Source organism: Bos mutus, chromosome X (assembly GCF_027580195.1).
Source record: "Bos mutus isolate GX-2022 chromosome X, NWIPB_WYAK_1.1, whole genome shotgun sequence".
NCBI classification, from domain to species: Eukaryota; Metazoa; Chordata; class Mammalia; order Artiodactyla; family Bovidae; genus Bos; species Bos mutus.
The window spans coordinates 31,669,006-31,686,464 of record NC_091646.1 but is presented as its reverse complement, the minus strand read 5'-3'; the positions used below and the strand labels follow the sequence as shown (position 1 = coordinate 31,686,464).

The window sequence follows — 17,459 nt, the reverse complement described above, 5'->3', positions numbered from 1 at the left end:
GGCGGCTAGCGGTCCGCCAATGGGGAGCGAGGCCACGCGCGCGGGGCGGTGGGAACGGCGCCGAGTCGGTGTGTACGTCGGTTGCCGTAACAACGGGAAGTGGAATCCGTCCGGGATGGTGAGTGCTTGCTTCGGCCTCGAGCCCCGCATTCAGAGGCTGAGCCCTTCTCAGGCCTGGCAGGGCCCCGCCGCCTCTCCTGCGCGGTTCTTGGCTTCTCTGAGAGCTTTCGCCGAAGGGTAGGGTAGGGATGCCTGCCGTCCTGCTGGGCCTGTGATTCGCCACCGCCTCCCCTTCAGCCACAGCCGCTCCCTTCCCGCCCCCACGGGTTCCCCTGGCCTTCTCCATCCCCTTTGGAGACCGTCCCTGGGCAAAAAAGACTCGGATTCTCCCGAGGCCGCGACCAGTCTCAGACTGTGGCCTCCTGGCCGCCTCTACAAAAGTTTCCGCACGGAGATGGGGCTGTGGGCGGGGGTAGTTTATTATGTTTGGTTGTTAATGTGTATTTAAAATGTTAAATATAGGGACTTAGGGAAACGCTTTGAGCTTCTTGGAGAAGGCTCAGGTGTACTAAGAGAATTGAATTTTATTTTTCTATATTGACAATATACATCTTACCTTAGTAATATTTGGCCAAATCTAGAAGTAATCAGAAAATTGGAGAAATTAGAGCAAAGCGGAGCAGCGTTCTAGGACCTTTTTAAAATTAAGGATCCCCAAATTGAGAGAACTGATTATCCGTACAGTTGTCCCCAGTCAGCTCTTTGGCTAGCTCTCTTTGGGGTTGATTTTCAATAAGAGGTCCAAAAGAACAAGGGATCTCCTTGCTTATACAAACAATAGTAAAGAAGTAGGGACAGACCGTGCATAGAAAGATTTATTGCTTTTTCCAGCAAACCGTGATATCTCTCCTGTTAAGTAAAGTTTTGAAATCCGTTGGTATAAACTATTTTAAACACATGTGATTGTAACTGTTTTCTTTGTAAAATGTGGGCTCTATTACATAATATTTTGCTTCTGTGTTTGTAAAACTTATAAAGGCCTCTAACTTTAAGAAGGCAAACATGGCTTCAACTACCCAGCGAAAAAGGATGAGTCCTAAACCTGAGCTTACCGAAGAGCAGAAACAGGAAATTCGAGAAGCCTTTGATCTGTTTGATGCTGATGGAACTGGGACAATTGATGTTAAGGAACTTAAGGCAAGCTCTGTATATTCCTGCTCTGCTGCCTCGAATTTCCTCTGCCTCTTTGTCTTCTGTGCTGTGTTTTCCTGTCTTTATTTACCTCAAGAATTATTAAATAAAATTAAGTGCACATATCAATTTGCTTAATGTTATAGTGATTCCTATTCATTTTAACAGGATTGTAGCAGAGGCTGGCTTACTGCTGTCTGCACTGTCATTGGTTCTGCTCCTGGGTTTAGATGGGCATGTTAAGATGATCCTATTTTCATTGTAGGTGGCAATGAGGGCGCTGGGCTTTGAACCGAAAAAAGAAGAGATCAAGAAAATGATAAGTGAAATTGATAAAGAAGGGACAGGAAAAATGAACTTTAGTGACTTTTTAACTGTGATGACTCAGAAAATGGTAAGTTAGCTAAGATGATCAGCATATTTTCCACCAATAATGGTGGACAAATTTGAATCTAGATATGAAAATGTCTTCACTGAAGAAAAGTTAATGCAGACTGGAGAGTTCAACTGATAAAAGAGAGTATCTGTGACTGAGGACTAGGATGTTTAGGTTCTACTTGGCTTTTTTCAAGGCCACAAAGTCAAAGTCATTTTACCCTCTGCAAAGAAGTAAAAGTGTGATCTGTGACCCAGTACCTGTAGTCATGGAGGCTGTCATCAAGACCATGTGACATCCAGGCAGGGCAGGGCAGAGGGGATGGACTGTCACTTTTTTTGCTCTTTCTCCAACCAGTATGTCAGTGTGATAAGCACAAGCAGTAAAACCTTTAATAGTACAAGTAATATTACAGTCTCTCACATTTTGACAAGGCAAAGTCCCTGTACTTTAAAGTTTGAAATTCTTTCCTCTCCCATTTGTTTGTATTCTGGATAGCCTCAGCCTGAGGCTATGTTTTTTACTGCAGAGAGGATTTGGTATTTCACCACTTCCAAGGTTAAATTCACCCATTCTCTAGTCTCCAAATGGTCTAGAGAGATGCTAAGATGTCACCTCACCTGTCACCCTCAGTCCCTTGAGTGTCCCACATAAGAAGGGTGTTCCCTTTGGTCCATTTCTCTTTGGCCTCCTGGCTCCTCCTTAGTTTGGCTCATCTACATTCTACTGGCCTGTGGAAAAGTAGCTCCATCAGTGTGTCAGGTGAGCCTCCCAATGCATAGGCCTGTTCCTCCTCTAATAATCCTGTTGCTTTGAAATCATCTAATCACATCTATATTTTTCTTCAGGGACTGATTTAAGAGTTCAGGAAGTTTAACATTCTGTAATAACCTAGTAAAGCTGTCCTGCATTCAGAGTTGGTTCCCAAATTGCTCTTATTAGTAGCTCTCACTATCTTTAGCTACCTTTCAGGAATATTTGAAGTTGGAGCTCTTGAAATTTTACTCTTTTCCTCTGTTAGAGTACTGGGGATCCCAATAACACTTTGTGATCTCATAACAAGTGAAATAGCCTTTTCTTTCCTTCCTTCCCCTCCATCCCCACCAAGAAGATCCCTCTTCTAGCAGCTTAAACAGTGTATTTCCCCTAAGTCTAACTCCACCTTCTGTTCCCATAATTTAAAAACAAATCTACTTTCTCTTTGGTTTGTACAGAAAATGTTCTAAATGCAAACCTTTATATTTCCTTTTTAACCTCTGGGTTTGTAATAATTTCATTGTTTATCTTCTTTTTCTGCCCTGGTTGCTGTGTGATCTTCTGTGACCCAGCGCCTGTAGTCATGGAGGCTGTCACCAAGATCCATGTGACATCCGGGCAGGGCAGAGGGGATGGGCAGTGGTGGGGCTGCAGGACACAAGTCAATATGAATCACGAGTGTCTCCCTGTTGTCATGTGTTTTATGTTCTGCTTGTTAAGTCTGAGAAGGATACCAAAGAAGAAATCCTGAAAGCCTTCAAGCTCTTTGATGATGATGAGACTGGGAAGATATCGTTCAAAAACCTCAAACGTGTGGCCAAGGAGTTGGGTGAGAACCTCTCTGACGAGGAGCTGCAGGTTTGTGATGCTCAGCCTGGAGTCCCGTGTGACTTTTTTGAGTTCCATTTTCTCAGGTTACATTTGAAGAAAAATGAGTGTTCTCTTGTCACTCTGCTGACTACTTAATTTCTCTTTTCCTAGTGAGACAAGCCTATGGATGCTGCTCCCAGAAAAATATACCCGTGGATAGTTTTAGGTTTTAAGAATCTCCCTAGTCAGGGCGGCTTTTGAGCTGCTTTCTAGGCGATGCACATGTGGCATAGCATGACTTGGTTTTCAAATGACTTTTCAGGAACCAACCTTATTATAAAAGTCAGCCCATTTGCAGCAGGTGGACCACATTGTCTATTCGTGCATCATTATGAAAGCTGATTACTTAGTCATACTTTTGTTACATTTATGAATTGCTCTAAGTGGAATCTTTCCTGTCCTGCAGGAAATGATTGATGAAGCTGATCGAGATGGAGACGGAGAAGTCAATGAGCAGGAGTTCCTGCGCATCATGAAGAAGACGAGCCTTTATTAAGATCAGTCTCAGCTTTTCTACCATGAGCACAGGGAACTCGGTTTAGTGCCTGCCATTGTGTGAAGCCTGGTTTTTGAAAATGTAAATTATTTTTCCCCACTGACATCTCAGTATAACTTTAGTAACAACTCTAAATCTATTTTCAACTTTTGAAAGTGTTCTTTGAAATTGAGGTTCTTTGTAAGGTGACCGGGTGACTGCTTTAATTCCCCAGGGCAGAAAAAAAGCATATTAGAATGGAGAAAAGGGTCTTTGAGCTTTTGCCCACCTGCCATTCTGCCTTGTATTGCTTAACTCTTGTCCTGCATTCCCACATTTATGCCACCGCCAAACAACTTCTTCTCAAGCACACATTGTACCCATGTCACCACAAGCAGGGAGCATCTCTTCAATGGTTCCAATTTTAATTGACATCTGAGTGCAGCTTTCTCTTTTATAAAACCCAGTGAACTCTTACTTGCATTTGGATGTGTGTGTGTGTGTGTGTGTATGGGCTATTTGTTTTATTTTCAAATAAAGCCTTTCTTATTTGAGCTCTTATTCTCTAAGGATGAGTTCTTTAGCCTTGACTATGAGTTCAGCTTCTAAATCATTTTGTTGAAGGTAGCCTGGTAGATCCCAAACTCCTTGCCAGCCTGAGAACAGAAAACAAAATAACCCTTTCCTACTAACATGAATTGGTTTTTGCCTTGGGAACCTGTCAGTTTGTGAAATTAGTTGATCATTTTGCATCAGCCTAAATGATGCCCTAAAAATAGTTTTGGCAAAGTGTACAGCTGGAAAAGGGTCTTACTGGTAATTTGTGCTTAGGAAAAATTGGTGAGAGCCAGGTGATTATGACAGTAGGTAGAGCTTAGCCAACCTCTTGTTAGTTGATTTGCTGGATGGTGTCTCAGAATCTCAGTGTGGGTTGGGTCCAGTGACCTTGTCCAGCTCCCTCTTGGCCCTATGGAGATGAATTACAAGAGAAATCCTGGCAGATGCCATTAAAGTCTCTGCCCCAGACTGAAGGTGGGGAGCAAGAAGGGATGAGGATGAATGAAAAATGACCAACATTCACCCGCATGTGGGTTTCAGGCTTCTGATAGGGCATCCTAATCCTGGAGAGGGTTGCCTGATTTAACCAATAAAAAGAGGACACCTAGGTCAGTTTGAATTTCCGATCAATTTTTTTTTTTTAGTATAAGTATATCCCATTTGGCCATTTTGTTGTTTCTTCATCATTGATCTGAAATTCAGATCAATTTACCTGGGTGTCCTATATTTGAACTAGTAGCCCTATGTGTGCTGCATGTAAAGAGGAGTGACCCCAGGCCTTGTCTCTGGACAGCATCCTGGAGGGACTGCTCCTTGAGAAACAGTGAGATGTGGGGGGAGCCTTGGAGCAGGGTTCTCACGTGGGCTTCACCTCTTCCTGGCTGTGTAATTTGCTGCAGGCGACTTCTCTGGGCACCCCAGGCCTCTTGTCTGTAGGGAGAAGAGTTCTGCTTAACTCAAAATCATTGGGGGGGTTCAATGAAAACTTAACAACAAAGGCCTGGATTTACAGTGTCTGGGAAGGAGGCATTTCAAAAGTATTCATTCTCACTCATTCCTTTGTTGTGTTTGTCACAAGGTTTTTGTTAAATGTGGGTCCGTGAAGCTTTTTTAATTACTGTCCCCACAGTTGAGTTGACAGCATTTCCTGTGAGGATTTGACCTTCGTCATATTGATGTTTTTTAATAAGAGGCATATGATCTGATAAAAGACATACAGTATTGGAAAGGAGTGAAAAAAGTAGGCCCCACTTGCCATTTCACTGTTAACTGTCACCCTGGAAACATTCTTATCTCCTTCTGCCTAATGTTCTCCTAAATGAAATAAAAGTCAGAATTTCTTGGAGGAAGGTAGAGTGGCAAGTAACATGTTATCCCAAAGGGTAGTGAAAGTGAAAGTGAAGTTGCTCAGTCATTTCTGACTCTTTGCGACTCCATGGATTGTAGCCCACAGAATTTTCCAGGCAAGAGTACTAGAATGGGTTGCCATTTCCTTCTCCAGGGGATCTTCCTGACTCAGGGATCAAACCCGGGTCTCCTGCATTGCAGGCAGAGGCTTTACCTCTGAGCCACCAGGGAAGCCCTAAGGATAAGGACACACAATGTTCTTACCAAATCTGTGCAGTTGCTCAGTGGAGAGTCAGAAAGATGGGGATGGTGAAGGATCTGGGGCCAGTTCACGGCAGAAGAGAGCTGCAAGGGGGTAGGGAGCTGTGAACAGAGAGGAGGCTGGGGTCAGTTAGCTGAAGGGGATGGTAGGTGAGGGTAGTGAAAAGAGAAGGGAGTAGAGGTTAGTTCATACGAGGCTGGCCCAAGAGGTGTAGGGGGAGTGGTTCGGTAAATTCTGGGCAGTGTAGGGGTGGATAGGAAGGGAGGGGCAAGGTAGCTCAGTTCCTGAGGATGGTCTGCAGAGCTGGAGGGGGATGGTGGGGATGGGCAGAGAAAGAGAGGGAACAGGGGTCTGTCCTGTGAGTGGACCAGAGAGATGAAGGGGCAGTAGGACAGAGTGGACTGGGAGGGGTAGCAGAGGTCAAATCAACGGGGGATGGGTCAGAAAGATATTGGGGACTACAAGGAGACTGGGAAGTAAGGGACTGCGGTCCATCCATGTGAGTAGGATAAAGTGATGGGAGGGGAAAGGAGAGGGACGGGGAGCAAGGGTTGGTTTCTGTGCACATGGATCAGGGCTGTAGGAGCTTGGGGGTGCTGAGGGGAAGGTATGAGATCATGTTCAGTTGGAACAGAGAACTAGAGTGTGATCAGAGGTGATGGGAAGGGATAGGGTACAGAGTTCGGTCCATGTTGGACCAGAGAGCTGTGGGAGAGTGGGTGTGGAATTTTCATGATACAAGATTTTGACAGAGACCAGTTCACAGGAGGATGGACTAGAGAGCTGTATGAGAGTTGTGGGGAGGGGGAAAGAGGGAAGAGGAGGGAGCAGGGATTCCTACATTGGTGCTTTCAAACTGTGCTGCTGAAGAAGACTCTTGAGAGTCCCTTGGACTTCAAGGAGATCCAACCAGTCAATCCTAAAGGAAATCAGCCCTGAATATTCATTGGAAGGACAGATACTGAAGTTCCAATACTTTGGCCACCTAATGCAAAGAGCTGACTCATTGGAAGAGACCCTGATGCTGGGAAAGATGGAAGGCAGGATAAGGGGGCGACAGGAAAGCCTGGTGTGCTGCAGTCCATGGGGTCGCAAAGAGTCGGACACAACTGAGCGACTGAAGTGAACTGAACTGAGGAGGACTCGTGGGCTGCTTCCTAGATAAAACTTAGACAACAGCCTTGCAGATATGTCTCTTGCCACTAGGTGGAGTCCCAGGACAGAGAGGCTCCAAGGAACGTTATTATGTGGAGCTCAGTGATTTAAGCTGGATCTTCTCAGGTGCCTTGAGAGGGCTGTGGTTCCACCCAGCCTTGGAGTGTGACGGAGAGGATGCCACAGTGTCTAGAATCCTGGCAGGGCTGTGGACCTCTCAGAAAAGCTACCAGGTGTGAACACTGATGGAATGATAGCTTGTCTAGTTGGATACTTGAGTAAATCTAATTAAAAGATAATAAAATGACATGTTTGCATTTTTGAGTGTTTGCAGGGCAAAATTGTTTATCTCCTACATGGCCTTATTGAGATTTCCCAGCTACACTGAACATTTCTCAAGGGAAGGGTACAAACGTGCTTTTGACTTCTTCATAGCCATGCTTTGTGCCCAGTAAGATGCTCTATTCACAATCAGTCCTCCTCATTTGCCAGCACTGTTGATCCTGTAGCAAGGGTTTATTAACTGATTGAGGATTCTAACATTCTGTGGTTTTTTTCTGTTCATTGTGCCTTCTTATGGCCTGAATTGTCTTTCCTTAAAAGATATGTTGCAGTCCTAGCCCTCAGGACCTTAGGGCTGAATATGACTGAATATGAATATGACTGAATATAGAATGTGACTGTATTTGGAGATATAATGAGTTCACTAAGGTGGGCCCCCATCCAATCTGACTGGAAAAGGTAAATTTGGAAATCCGTATGCAGGCATGCATAGAGGGAAGCCAATGAGGAGACAGAGACAATTATCTGTAAGCTAATGAGAGAAGCCTGGACTAGATCCTTTCCTCACAGCCTTAGACAGAACCAGTTCTGCCAATGCTTTGAATTTGCACTTCTAGGTTCCAGAACTGGGAGACAAAAAATGTCTGTTGTTTAAGGCCCTGAATCTGTGGGACTTTGTTGTTTCCACCCCAGCAAACTCATACGTGTCTCTCTCACTGAAAAACTTCCTTTATTCCTCCAAGTGTATGGATGTGAGAGTTGGACTGTAAAGAAAGCTGAGCACCGAAGAATTGATGCTTTTGAACTGTGGTGTTGGAGAAGACTCTTGAGAGTCCCTTGGACTGCAAGGAGATCCAACCACTCCATTCTAAAGGAGATGAGTCCTGGGTGTTCTTTGGAAGGAATGATGCTAAAGCTGAAACTCCAGTACTTTGGCCACCTCATGTGAAGAGTTGACTCATTGGAAACGACTCTGATGCTGGGAGGATTGGGGGCAGGAGGAGAAGGGGACGACAGAGGATGAGATAACTGGATGGCATCACTGACTCAATGGACGTGAGTCTGAGTGAACTCCAGGAGTTGGTGATGGACAGGGAGGCCTGGCGTGCTGTGATTCATGGGGTCGCAAAGAGTTGGACACGGCTAAGCGACTGAACTGAACTGAACTGAACTGAGTGTGTATATGTCAGTCTCAAATTCCTGATTTACCCTTTGCTCCATGTTTCCCCTTTGGTAACCATAAGTTTATTTTCAAAATCTGTGAGTCTGTTTCTGTTTTGTAAATAAGTTCATTTATATTATTTTTTAAAAATTAGAATCCCTGTGTGAGTGATATTGTATGATGTTTATCTTTCTCTTTCTGACTTCAGTCTGTATGACAGTCTGTAGCTCCATCCATGTCTCTACAAATGACACAATTTTGTTCCTTTTTATTGGCTGAGTAATATTCCATATACGTATATCACATCTTCTTTATTCATTCCTCTGTTGATGGGCATTTAGGTTGCTTCCATGTCCTGGCTGTTGTAAATAGTGCTGCCATGAACACTGGGGTGCAAGTACCTTTTCAAATTATACTTTTCTCCAGATATATGCCCAGTAATGGGATTACTGAATCACATGGTAGTTCCATTTTTAGTTCTTTAGTGGACCTCTATACTATTCTCCATAGTGGCTGCATCAATTTACACTCCCAAAAACAGTGTAGGAGGGTTCAAAGAGGGTTTATTAATAGAATCTACCTCAAGGGCACTTGTAAGGATTAAATAATCCAATATATCTAAAGAGGTTAGAACAATACATTGCACATAGTAGGCATTCAAAAATATTTGGTGAACAAGGAAATTCAGAATTTGGCTAAAATCCTCAACTATAGGGTTTGGTAGTTACACCATTTATCCCCGTGGTACGATTTAGGGAGATACCTTTAGAACAAGAATTCCTAACCTGGGACACTTTTGCTTCAGAGGTCCATGAATTACCCCAAGGAGGTTCTTAAACCTCTTAAATAGCATGCATGATTTGTAGGTACAGGCAGATGGGAAACTTTTATCAGAACTAAAGAGATTCTGACACACTGCCTCAGAATTGGGCATTGCCATTTGGGAAATACAGGGAAATACATAAACCTGTAACATTATGTTGAATTTCTTCATTCACCAAATGTTTTTTGAATCCATACCATGTGCTATACACTGTTCTAAGCTCTTTATATATATTGGAATATTTAATCCTTACTTGTGTAGTAGTAATAATAGTCATAGTGTGTGAGACCTGGTTTGTGGTCCTCTGTCCACACAGGTATTCCCTGAAATCTGCCTGTTTCTTGGCTCTGCCCTGGTATTTACATGGGTGAGCCCCAGCATCATTTCCATGCAGAGCCTGAGACTGATGCTTTCTTGCCACCCTGGGGTCTGGGAATCTCTACCACGAGGTCTCTGTCCCTGTCTAGACCTCCTCTCCCAACCCTTTTAGCCTTTATTAGCTTGAAAGTCAATCTTCTTGAGGGAAAATACTAACAAAAGAGTATCTATTTTCTTTAAGAAGTTTTTCTTTCTCCATACTGATTAAAAGGCCTTTTACTTATTTGTCTTCAGCAATTTTTGAAAGCTTCAATCCATTTTCAGGTCTAGCCTTCCTGAAATGGTTCTTTGGGATTCATACCATTGCTTTTATTAAAAAAAAAATCAAGCAGTATCTCTTATCTTTCATTCTATCTTTTCAATTTATTTATCATTTTCCCCTTCCCTGGTAGCTGCTGGAGAAGGGATAGGCTACTCACTCCAGTGTTCTTGGACTTTCCTGGTGGCTCAGTCAGTAAAGAATCTGCATGCAGTGTGGGAGACCTGGGTTTGATCTCTGGGTTGGAAAGGTCCTGGAGGAGGGCATGGCAACCCACTCCAGTATTCCTGCCTGGAGAATCCCCATAAACAGAGGAGCCTGGTGGGCTCCATGGGGGTTGCAAAGAGTCAGACACAACTGAGCGATTAAGCACAGCACAGCACAGCATGTCATTTATTCAGCAATAATGAGCATCTATTTTGACTCAGGCCCTTAAGTAAACAAAATACATACTCATGGGATTTACATTCTGATGAAGGAGATGGAAAAATGATCTCAATAAAATAAAGCGAGAAAAGAAGATAGAAAAGGATGAAGGGTTGCTATTTTAGACAGGATGGTCAGGGAAGGACTCTCTGTGGGGATGTTGTTGTTCAGTTGCTCAATTGTGTCTGACTCTTTGCAACCCCATGGACTACAGCACACCAGGCTACCCTGTCCTTCACCATCTCCCTGAGCTTGTTCAAACTCAGGTCCATCAAGTGGGTGATGCCATCCAAGCATCTCATCCTCTGTCATCCCCTTCTCCTCCTGCCTTCAGTCTTTCCCAGCATCAAGGTCTTTTCCAATGAGTCAGCTCCTTGCATCAGGTGGCCAAAAGTATTGGAGCTTCAGCTTCAGCATCAGTCCCTCCAATTCAGGGTGATTTCCTGTAGGATTGACTGTGGGGATGACATTCAAGCAAAGACCTGAAGCCATGAGAAGATCTGGGGAAAGAGTACTGCAGTAGAGAGAACGCCAAGTATAAAGGCCTGTGGAACAGTGAGGAGGTCTATGTGGCTGTAGCAAAGTGAACAAAGCGAAAAATGTCAGGTTGCAGAAGGCAGGGGTTGGGTAAGGTAAGGCCTCATAAACCCCATAAGTAAGGGTTATATTTTGCAGACAGTGGATTATCATCACTGAGAACTGAGCAGGAAGATAACCTGCATTGTACTGAAAAGTATCACACTGGTAGCTGTGTTGAGAATTGCGTATAGGAGCAAGGGTGGAAGTATATATCTTTCTGTAATATGAGCTCATTTCCCTGCATAGCCACATGGCTGACTTTTAAAAGTCATATTTGCATTATCTGGGATTGGGAAATTTCTGGGATAGTATTTGCTGTGGAATTTGAAGTAATGAAAGCAGATTTCCCCTTTTTACAATCTTCCTTTTTCAGAGTCCTCTTCCCTTCTAGAGTCTTTAGCAGTAGTGCTGCAAATTGTGTTGTGTGCTATTTTGCTTTCTTCCTTTTTCTTCCTGGAGTCTGCTTTCTCAGGTCCTCTAATCTAAGTTCATGTTTGATGTCCACCCACGCTTGGCTGTCATTGTTGTAAACCTCAAAATGTCATTATTATTTTTTTCTCCCAAATTCTGGTCGTTTCCTCATCCATAGTCAGAATTAATCAATCATTCTACAGACAGTGGTCTATAACACCCAGACCCACGATATCCCAAACTCTTAGTCCTTTATAAATCATAAAGAATTGGGGCAATCTTGATCCTTGAATCATCAGCATTGGGCAGGAACTATTATTACCCCATATTACAGATAAAATACCTGAGGCTCAGAAAGGTTAAGCACAGCAGCCAAGACTCAAGCTCAGAGTTTCTGGCTCTAGAGTTCATGATATTTCTACTCTATCACTCTGCTGTCTAAGACAACGTGCTCCTTGTTTCAATTAGCTTAAATACTTTTAAGTGAAAACTAGATGATTGAGCTTATTCTTTTTCTCTCTGGGTTGATTAACATGTTTTTCTATTCTTAATTTCTTACTTAGAATTTTGATTGCTTATAACACCTATCAAGGAAATTGCTTAAATACACCACAGCTTTCTGCTATGGGTTTGGTCTCCAAAGCAGTTCATATGACCAGTCCAATTATTAATTTTTTGTGTCAACTTGACTGAATCATGGAGTGTCAAACGTTATTTTGGGTGTTTCTATGATGATGTTTTTGGATGAGATTAACATTTACATCTATGAACTAAGAAAAGCAGATTGCTCTCCTTAACATGGTTGGGTCTCATTCAATCAGTGGAAGTCATGAGTAGAGCAAAAAAGGCTGACAATTCCACTGAGTCACAGAGAAAGAATCTCTTCTTTGAACTGGGACTCTGGCTCTTCCTGGGTCTTGAGTCTGCCAGTTTTCAGACTGGAACCACACCACTGGCTGTCCTCATTTCTAGATCTTCACCCTCAGACTAAAACGTATGCCATCAGCTCTCCTGAGTCTCAAGCTTGCTGACTCACCCTGCAGATCTTGAGACAAGTCAGCTTCTATAATCCTTCCAGCTAATCTGTCCCTGTCTGTCTTTTTATCTCTCTCTCTCTACATATATATATATATATATATATATATATATATATATGTGTGTGTGTGTGTGTGTGTGTGTGTGTGTGTGTGTATGTATTGTATATATATGTAAAACAAAACCAATAAGTGATGATTTATATATATAAAACCTTCTATTCTGGAGAACCTCAACTAATACAGCCAGCAGACGGCAATGTCTTCTCAAATACTACCTGCTACTCATTTGAAACTGTTGGACATTTGTTTTAAGAGGGAGAAAATCTTTCTTTTTTCTTTTTTTTCCCTAGATGAAGCAATTTCAAAGAAGGAAAGGAGCATAAAGAATTGTTAGTATATGTGATAGGGAAATATACCCAAGACTTCCTAGGTGATATTTTCTGCATGAAAGTGAAAGTGAAGTCACTCAGTCATGTCCAACTCTTTGTGACCCCAAGGACTGTAGCCTACCAGGCTCCTCCGTCCATGGGATTTTCCAGGCAAGAATACTGGAATGCGTTGCCATTTCCTTCTCCATGAGAAAGATACTAAAATTCTGCTGCTAGTGATAAAACTAGTCAACACAGCTTGTTCTTACAGGACATCAATGACCACATTATAACCAGTGGGGTAAGCTATAGGGTAAGATTTCAGGGGTGGAATTTCTCTAACAGAAAGAACAGTGGAAGGGGTGGAAAGAAGGATGGAAATTGATATTAACTACATAATGTATATATACATTATGTATAATTTTACATTCATGCCTATATAAGAATATAAATACAGAGAACAGGTTTTGAAAGGATGCACACCAAACTTTTAACAGTGATTTTCTCTGGGGAGCAGAAGGAGGGGGCTTTAGTGAAATGGACTTCTTCCTTTTAACATGCTTTGGGCTTGAATTTCTTAAAACAAGATTGTATAAATCTTATATGACTTTTCTGTTTAAAAATATTAGTAAACAACGCTTCACACGCACTAGGATAGCCAGAAAAAATGGAAAATAAGTATTGGGAAGGATGTGAAAACATTGGAACCCTGGTTCATTGCTGGTAGGAGTATAAAATGGTGCAGATATTTTGGAAAATAATTTGGTGATTTATCAGAAGATTAGACATTAAACTACCATATGACTCAACAATTCCACTCTTAGATGTATCACAAAAAGAACTGAAAGTACAGACCTAAAAAGAGTTTGCACATTCGTGTTCATAGAAACATTATTTACAGTAACCAAAAGGTGGAAACTCAAGTGTCCATCAACAGATGAATGGATAAACAAAACATGTTTTATATAATACAATGGAATATTATTCATCTGTAAAAAGGAATGAAAATTTGATACATGCTATAATATGGATGGACTCTGAAAACATTTTGCTTAGGGAGAAAAGTCAGACACAGAAAGACAAATATTGTATTTTTCCACTTGTATCATGTACCTAGATTAGACAAATACATAGAGATAGAAAGTAGAATGGGCTTCCTTGGTGGCTCAGTGGTAAAGAATCCACCTGCAATACAGGAGATGCAGCTTTGATCCCTGTGTCAGAAAGATTCACTGGAGGAGGGCGTGGCAACCCACTCTAGTATTCTTGCCTGGAGAATCTCACGGACAGAGGAGGCTGCCACACTACAGTCCATAGGGTTGCAAAGAGTCAGTCAGACATGACTGATGTGACTGAGCACAAGCATGAAAAAATAGAATACAAGTTACCAGGGGCTGAGGGGAGAGGAGGGAGAGATATTATTTAATGGAGACAGAGTTTTCACTTGTGATGATGAAGTTTTTGAGTATAGATAGTTGCAATGGTAACTCGGAGAAGGCGATGGCACCCCACTCCAGTACTCTTGCCTGGAAAATCCCATAGACGGAGGAGCCTGGTAGGCTGCAGTCCATGGGGTCACTAGGAGTCGGACACGACTGAGCGACTTCACTTTCACTTTTCACTTTCATACATTGGAAAAGGAAATGGCAACCCACTCCAGTGTTCTTGCCTGGAGAATCCCAGGGATGGGGGAGCCTGGGCTGCCGACTATGGGGTCACACAGAGTCGGACATGACTGAAGCAACTTAGCAGCAGCAGCAATGGTAACTATTTATGTCATGAAATTATACACTTATAAACAGTTTAAATGACAAATATTATGTTATGTATATTTCACTGCAGTAAAGCAACCTGAACAATTCTTAAGAGCAAGGCCTGGACCTGTGTTTGTTCATCATTGCAAATGTAGAGCCTAGTACAGTGCCTGGTGCACAGTAGGTACTCAATAGATACTTGTTGCATGAAAAATAAATGACTGATAAACTTAAAAAATTGTCTTCTCATTTGGACAACCATTGTCAATTGTCACTTATTTGATGCACAATAAGAAGTATCAATACAAGCCTGAAATTCATATATTTGGTTGTTGTTAGCATAAAGATGGTATATCAGTTAGTGAGAGTTAACTGCTGTATCAAACAATCTTTGTGTCTCAGTAAGCTAACTCAAGAAAGTATTATTTTTCACTCATGTCATAGTTCAAATCACTGGAGATGGCTTGGGGTGCTGCCTAGGCTTGACTCCGTACTGGATATCAGGGACCAAGCTTCCTTCTGTCCAGTAGCTCCAAAGTCCCCTAGGAGCTTCAAAATCTCCACTGACTTCTTTGTACATGGCTGAAAGATGAGTAAAGAGACAAATCTTGGAGGACCACATGTGAGATTTGAGTGGCCAGACCTGCAAGTTTCATAGTCTCTTTCCCCTACATTCATTTGGTGAGAAATCAGTCACATGTCTACACTGAATCAGAAGGGATTCTGGGAAATGTATCCTAGCCACAAGTAAAGTAGGAAAAAGAAATGGTGTTTGATGAACATGTAGAATCGTCTGTGTCACAGATAATATAGCTGTGGGGAGCCCTCCTAGGGTGACTGTGTAGTGTGCATACTAAGAGAAGGCTACCCAGGACCAAAGTCCTGGGAGCTTCGGTGTTTAAGAAATGGAAAGAGGAGGAGAGGCAAAGTAAAGAGACTGAAAATAAGGAAAGTGACTGCAGAAAATTTAAGGGAATGAAAATGTCATAAAAGCAAGGGGAGAGTGTGTCAGGAGACAGACCTTAGCAAGAAGATTTCTGTGGAAACCAAAATGTGGGGTCCTAGGGTGATGGTAAGTAGAGGAATGTATGTAGAACATTTTTGAGAAAGTTGACTATAAAAGGGTAAGAAGAGAAGGATAGTACCAGTGGTCATGTGGAAGTGTCACGGGGATGAACTTTTATTATTTTGTTTTTAATGGGAGAGAGTTGAGAATGTTTGGAAGTTTAAAGGGAAATAACCATAGTAAATAAAACCAGTGCGGTATAAAACCAGGAAAAACATTGATTATTGGAACAGAAGTAATGGTCTTGAAACAGACTTGAGTGTATATAACAGTTAGGTTTATGTCAGGGATGCTGGAAAAGGATGGACTGTTTCTGATGTACATATGTATGTGGCTATTTAGGTGTTAATTTTTCTTTTTTTTTCAGAAAGGATTTAAGGACACTTGGAAATATATGTTCTGGTGACAAAATAAAACAAATGATTAAAGAAGGAGAAAATGATATGCTGGGACAATGAGGTGAAACATGTGTTTAGGTTTGTTGAGTTTAAACATCTTTGACCATTTTAAACATCACTGCTGAGCTGATTTTAGATACCTTGATCAATTTGTGCTGTGATCGATTAGATGAGTAATTCCATTTATATAACTTGCTCTGCAATATCACTTGTCAGGCAGAGACTCACATTTATTCTGAATGTTGCTGTGAGAATCCTGCAGTCCCTGCTCTTTGCCCTGTGTATTGTGTAACAGCCTTTGACCACAGCAATAAAATCTGACATGAACATTAGGCACTAACTGTTCTGACTTCAGAAACAGCTTCTAAGTCACACAAGAACCTTGCTTTCATTTCTCTATAATTATATCTTGTTTCTGACCCCAAGTGAGCCATCCTATGCTGTATTTACCCTGAAGTCTTTCTCCTAAACTGTTTGATACCCTTAAGCCTCCACACACTCTTATGTCTACAATATCCACTTATTTCTTCTCTTCCCCAGCAGACTCATTCTTATCCTACATGATCCAGCTTATCTGTCACATACTCAAAGGGAATCTTTCATGATGGCTTGACTTGGATCTATGCTCCTCTCTGTGTTTCCCTATCCCCTGATCTCTGTCATCGCTCTGCTTCTACTAGGTTAGCAAGGTCATCTACTCCACTGACCTTCAACTCTGCATCCTTGGGGCTCAATACCTCGCACAATCAGAGTTGTCACACTATGCATGGAAATTTTGTTGTAGAGAGGTGGGGATTTCCACTTAGCAACCACAATTATCATTTTGATCTACATGATGATCACAGATTTCTCAAGTGTTACACTTCTGATTTGTGCAATTTTTTGTTCTCCTTATTTTTAAAAACTTGAATGGATTCAGCCATGCATATACATGTATCTGTTCTCCCCCATACTCCCCTCCCATCCAGGCTGCCATATCTGTGCAATTTTTTCCCTGTGGTTTTGTATGTACATTGTACCTTGATAAAGCACTGTTAACAAAAACATCCATCCTCTTAACCAACTGCAGTTGCTTTTTCTTTCCAGGGGAGAGCCATGGTTTTCTCTGGGTAGGTAGTTCTTTGCTTAGGGAGATACTTGGCTGTCTTGGGGATGAAAGGGGAGAGTCACAGAGAGCTGAATTTCACTCCACCCCTACCCCCGCATGAAGGCAGCAGAATTTTCATTTTCCTGGTACAGTCACTTTAACACTAAAGAAAAGTATCTTCTAGTGTTGAAGGGCTTAGGGACCCCATGCAACTGCTACTTTTCTACTGACACTTTTCAAAGGCCTTTTATGTCCACTCTTTTGTTTTGTATTCTGGACAGAAAATGTCAATATGGCCTTGTTGTCCTTCTGTGAAAGGTGTCCTTCTATCCAGGGGGATCATCTCAGCCTGGAGCACAGGTGCCAATGACCAGGAAGCTTTGAGAAACTGGAATCTTGGGCAGAAATGTGCTGGTCATGGGCCCTGGGACAGGAGAGT

General features: G+C 42.2%; 1 protein-coding gene across 1 annotated transcript; it reads left to right on the top strand.

Annotated features, from left to right (window-relative positions):
• The first annotated feature begins 28 nt into the window (after positions 1–28).
• On the top strand, positions 29–4,222 carry CETN2 (centrin 2). Its single transcript, XM_005888787.3, has 5 exons — positions 29–118; positions 1,039–1,197; positions 1,457–1,585; positions 3,044–3,181; positions 3,600–4,222. The coding sequence occupies exons 1-5, from the start codon at positions 116–118 to the stop codon at positions 3,687–3,689; spliced, it is 519 nt and encodes a 172-aa protein (XP_005888849.1). The 5' UTR covers positions 29–115; the 3' UTR covers positions 3,690–4,222.
• Positions 4,223–17,459: the final 13,237 nt, after the last annotated feature.

What these genes read in the sequence shown, in the direction of transcription:
- CETN2 (XM_005888787.3), top strand. An exon ending in TTGATGTTAAGGAACTTAAG is followed by an intron (nt 1,198 to 1,456) that starts GCAAGCTCTGTA and finishes TTTTCATTGTAG; the next exon opens with GTGGCAATGAGGGCGCTGGG. An exon ending in CTGTGATGACTCAGAAAATG is followed by an intron (nt 1,586 to 3,043) that starts GTAAGTTAGCTA and finishes CTGCTTGTTAAG; the next exon opens with TCTGAGAAGGATACCAAAGA.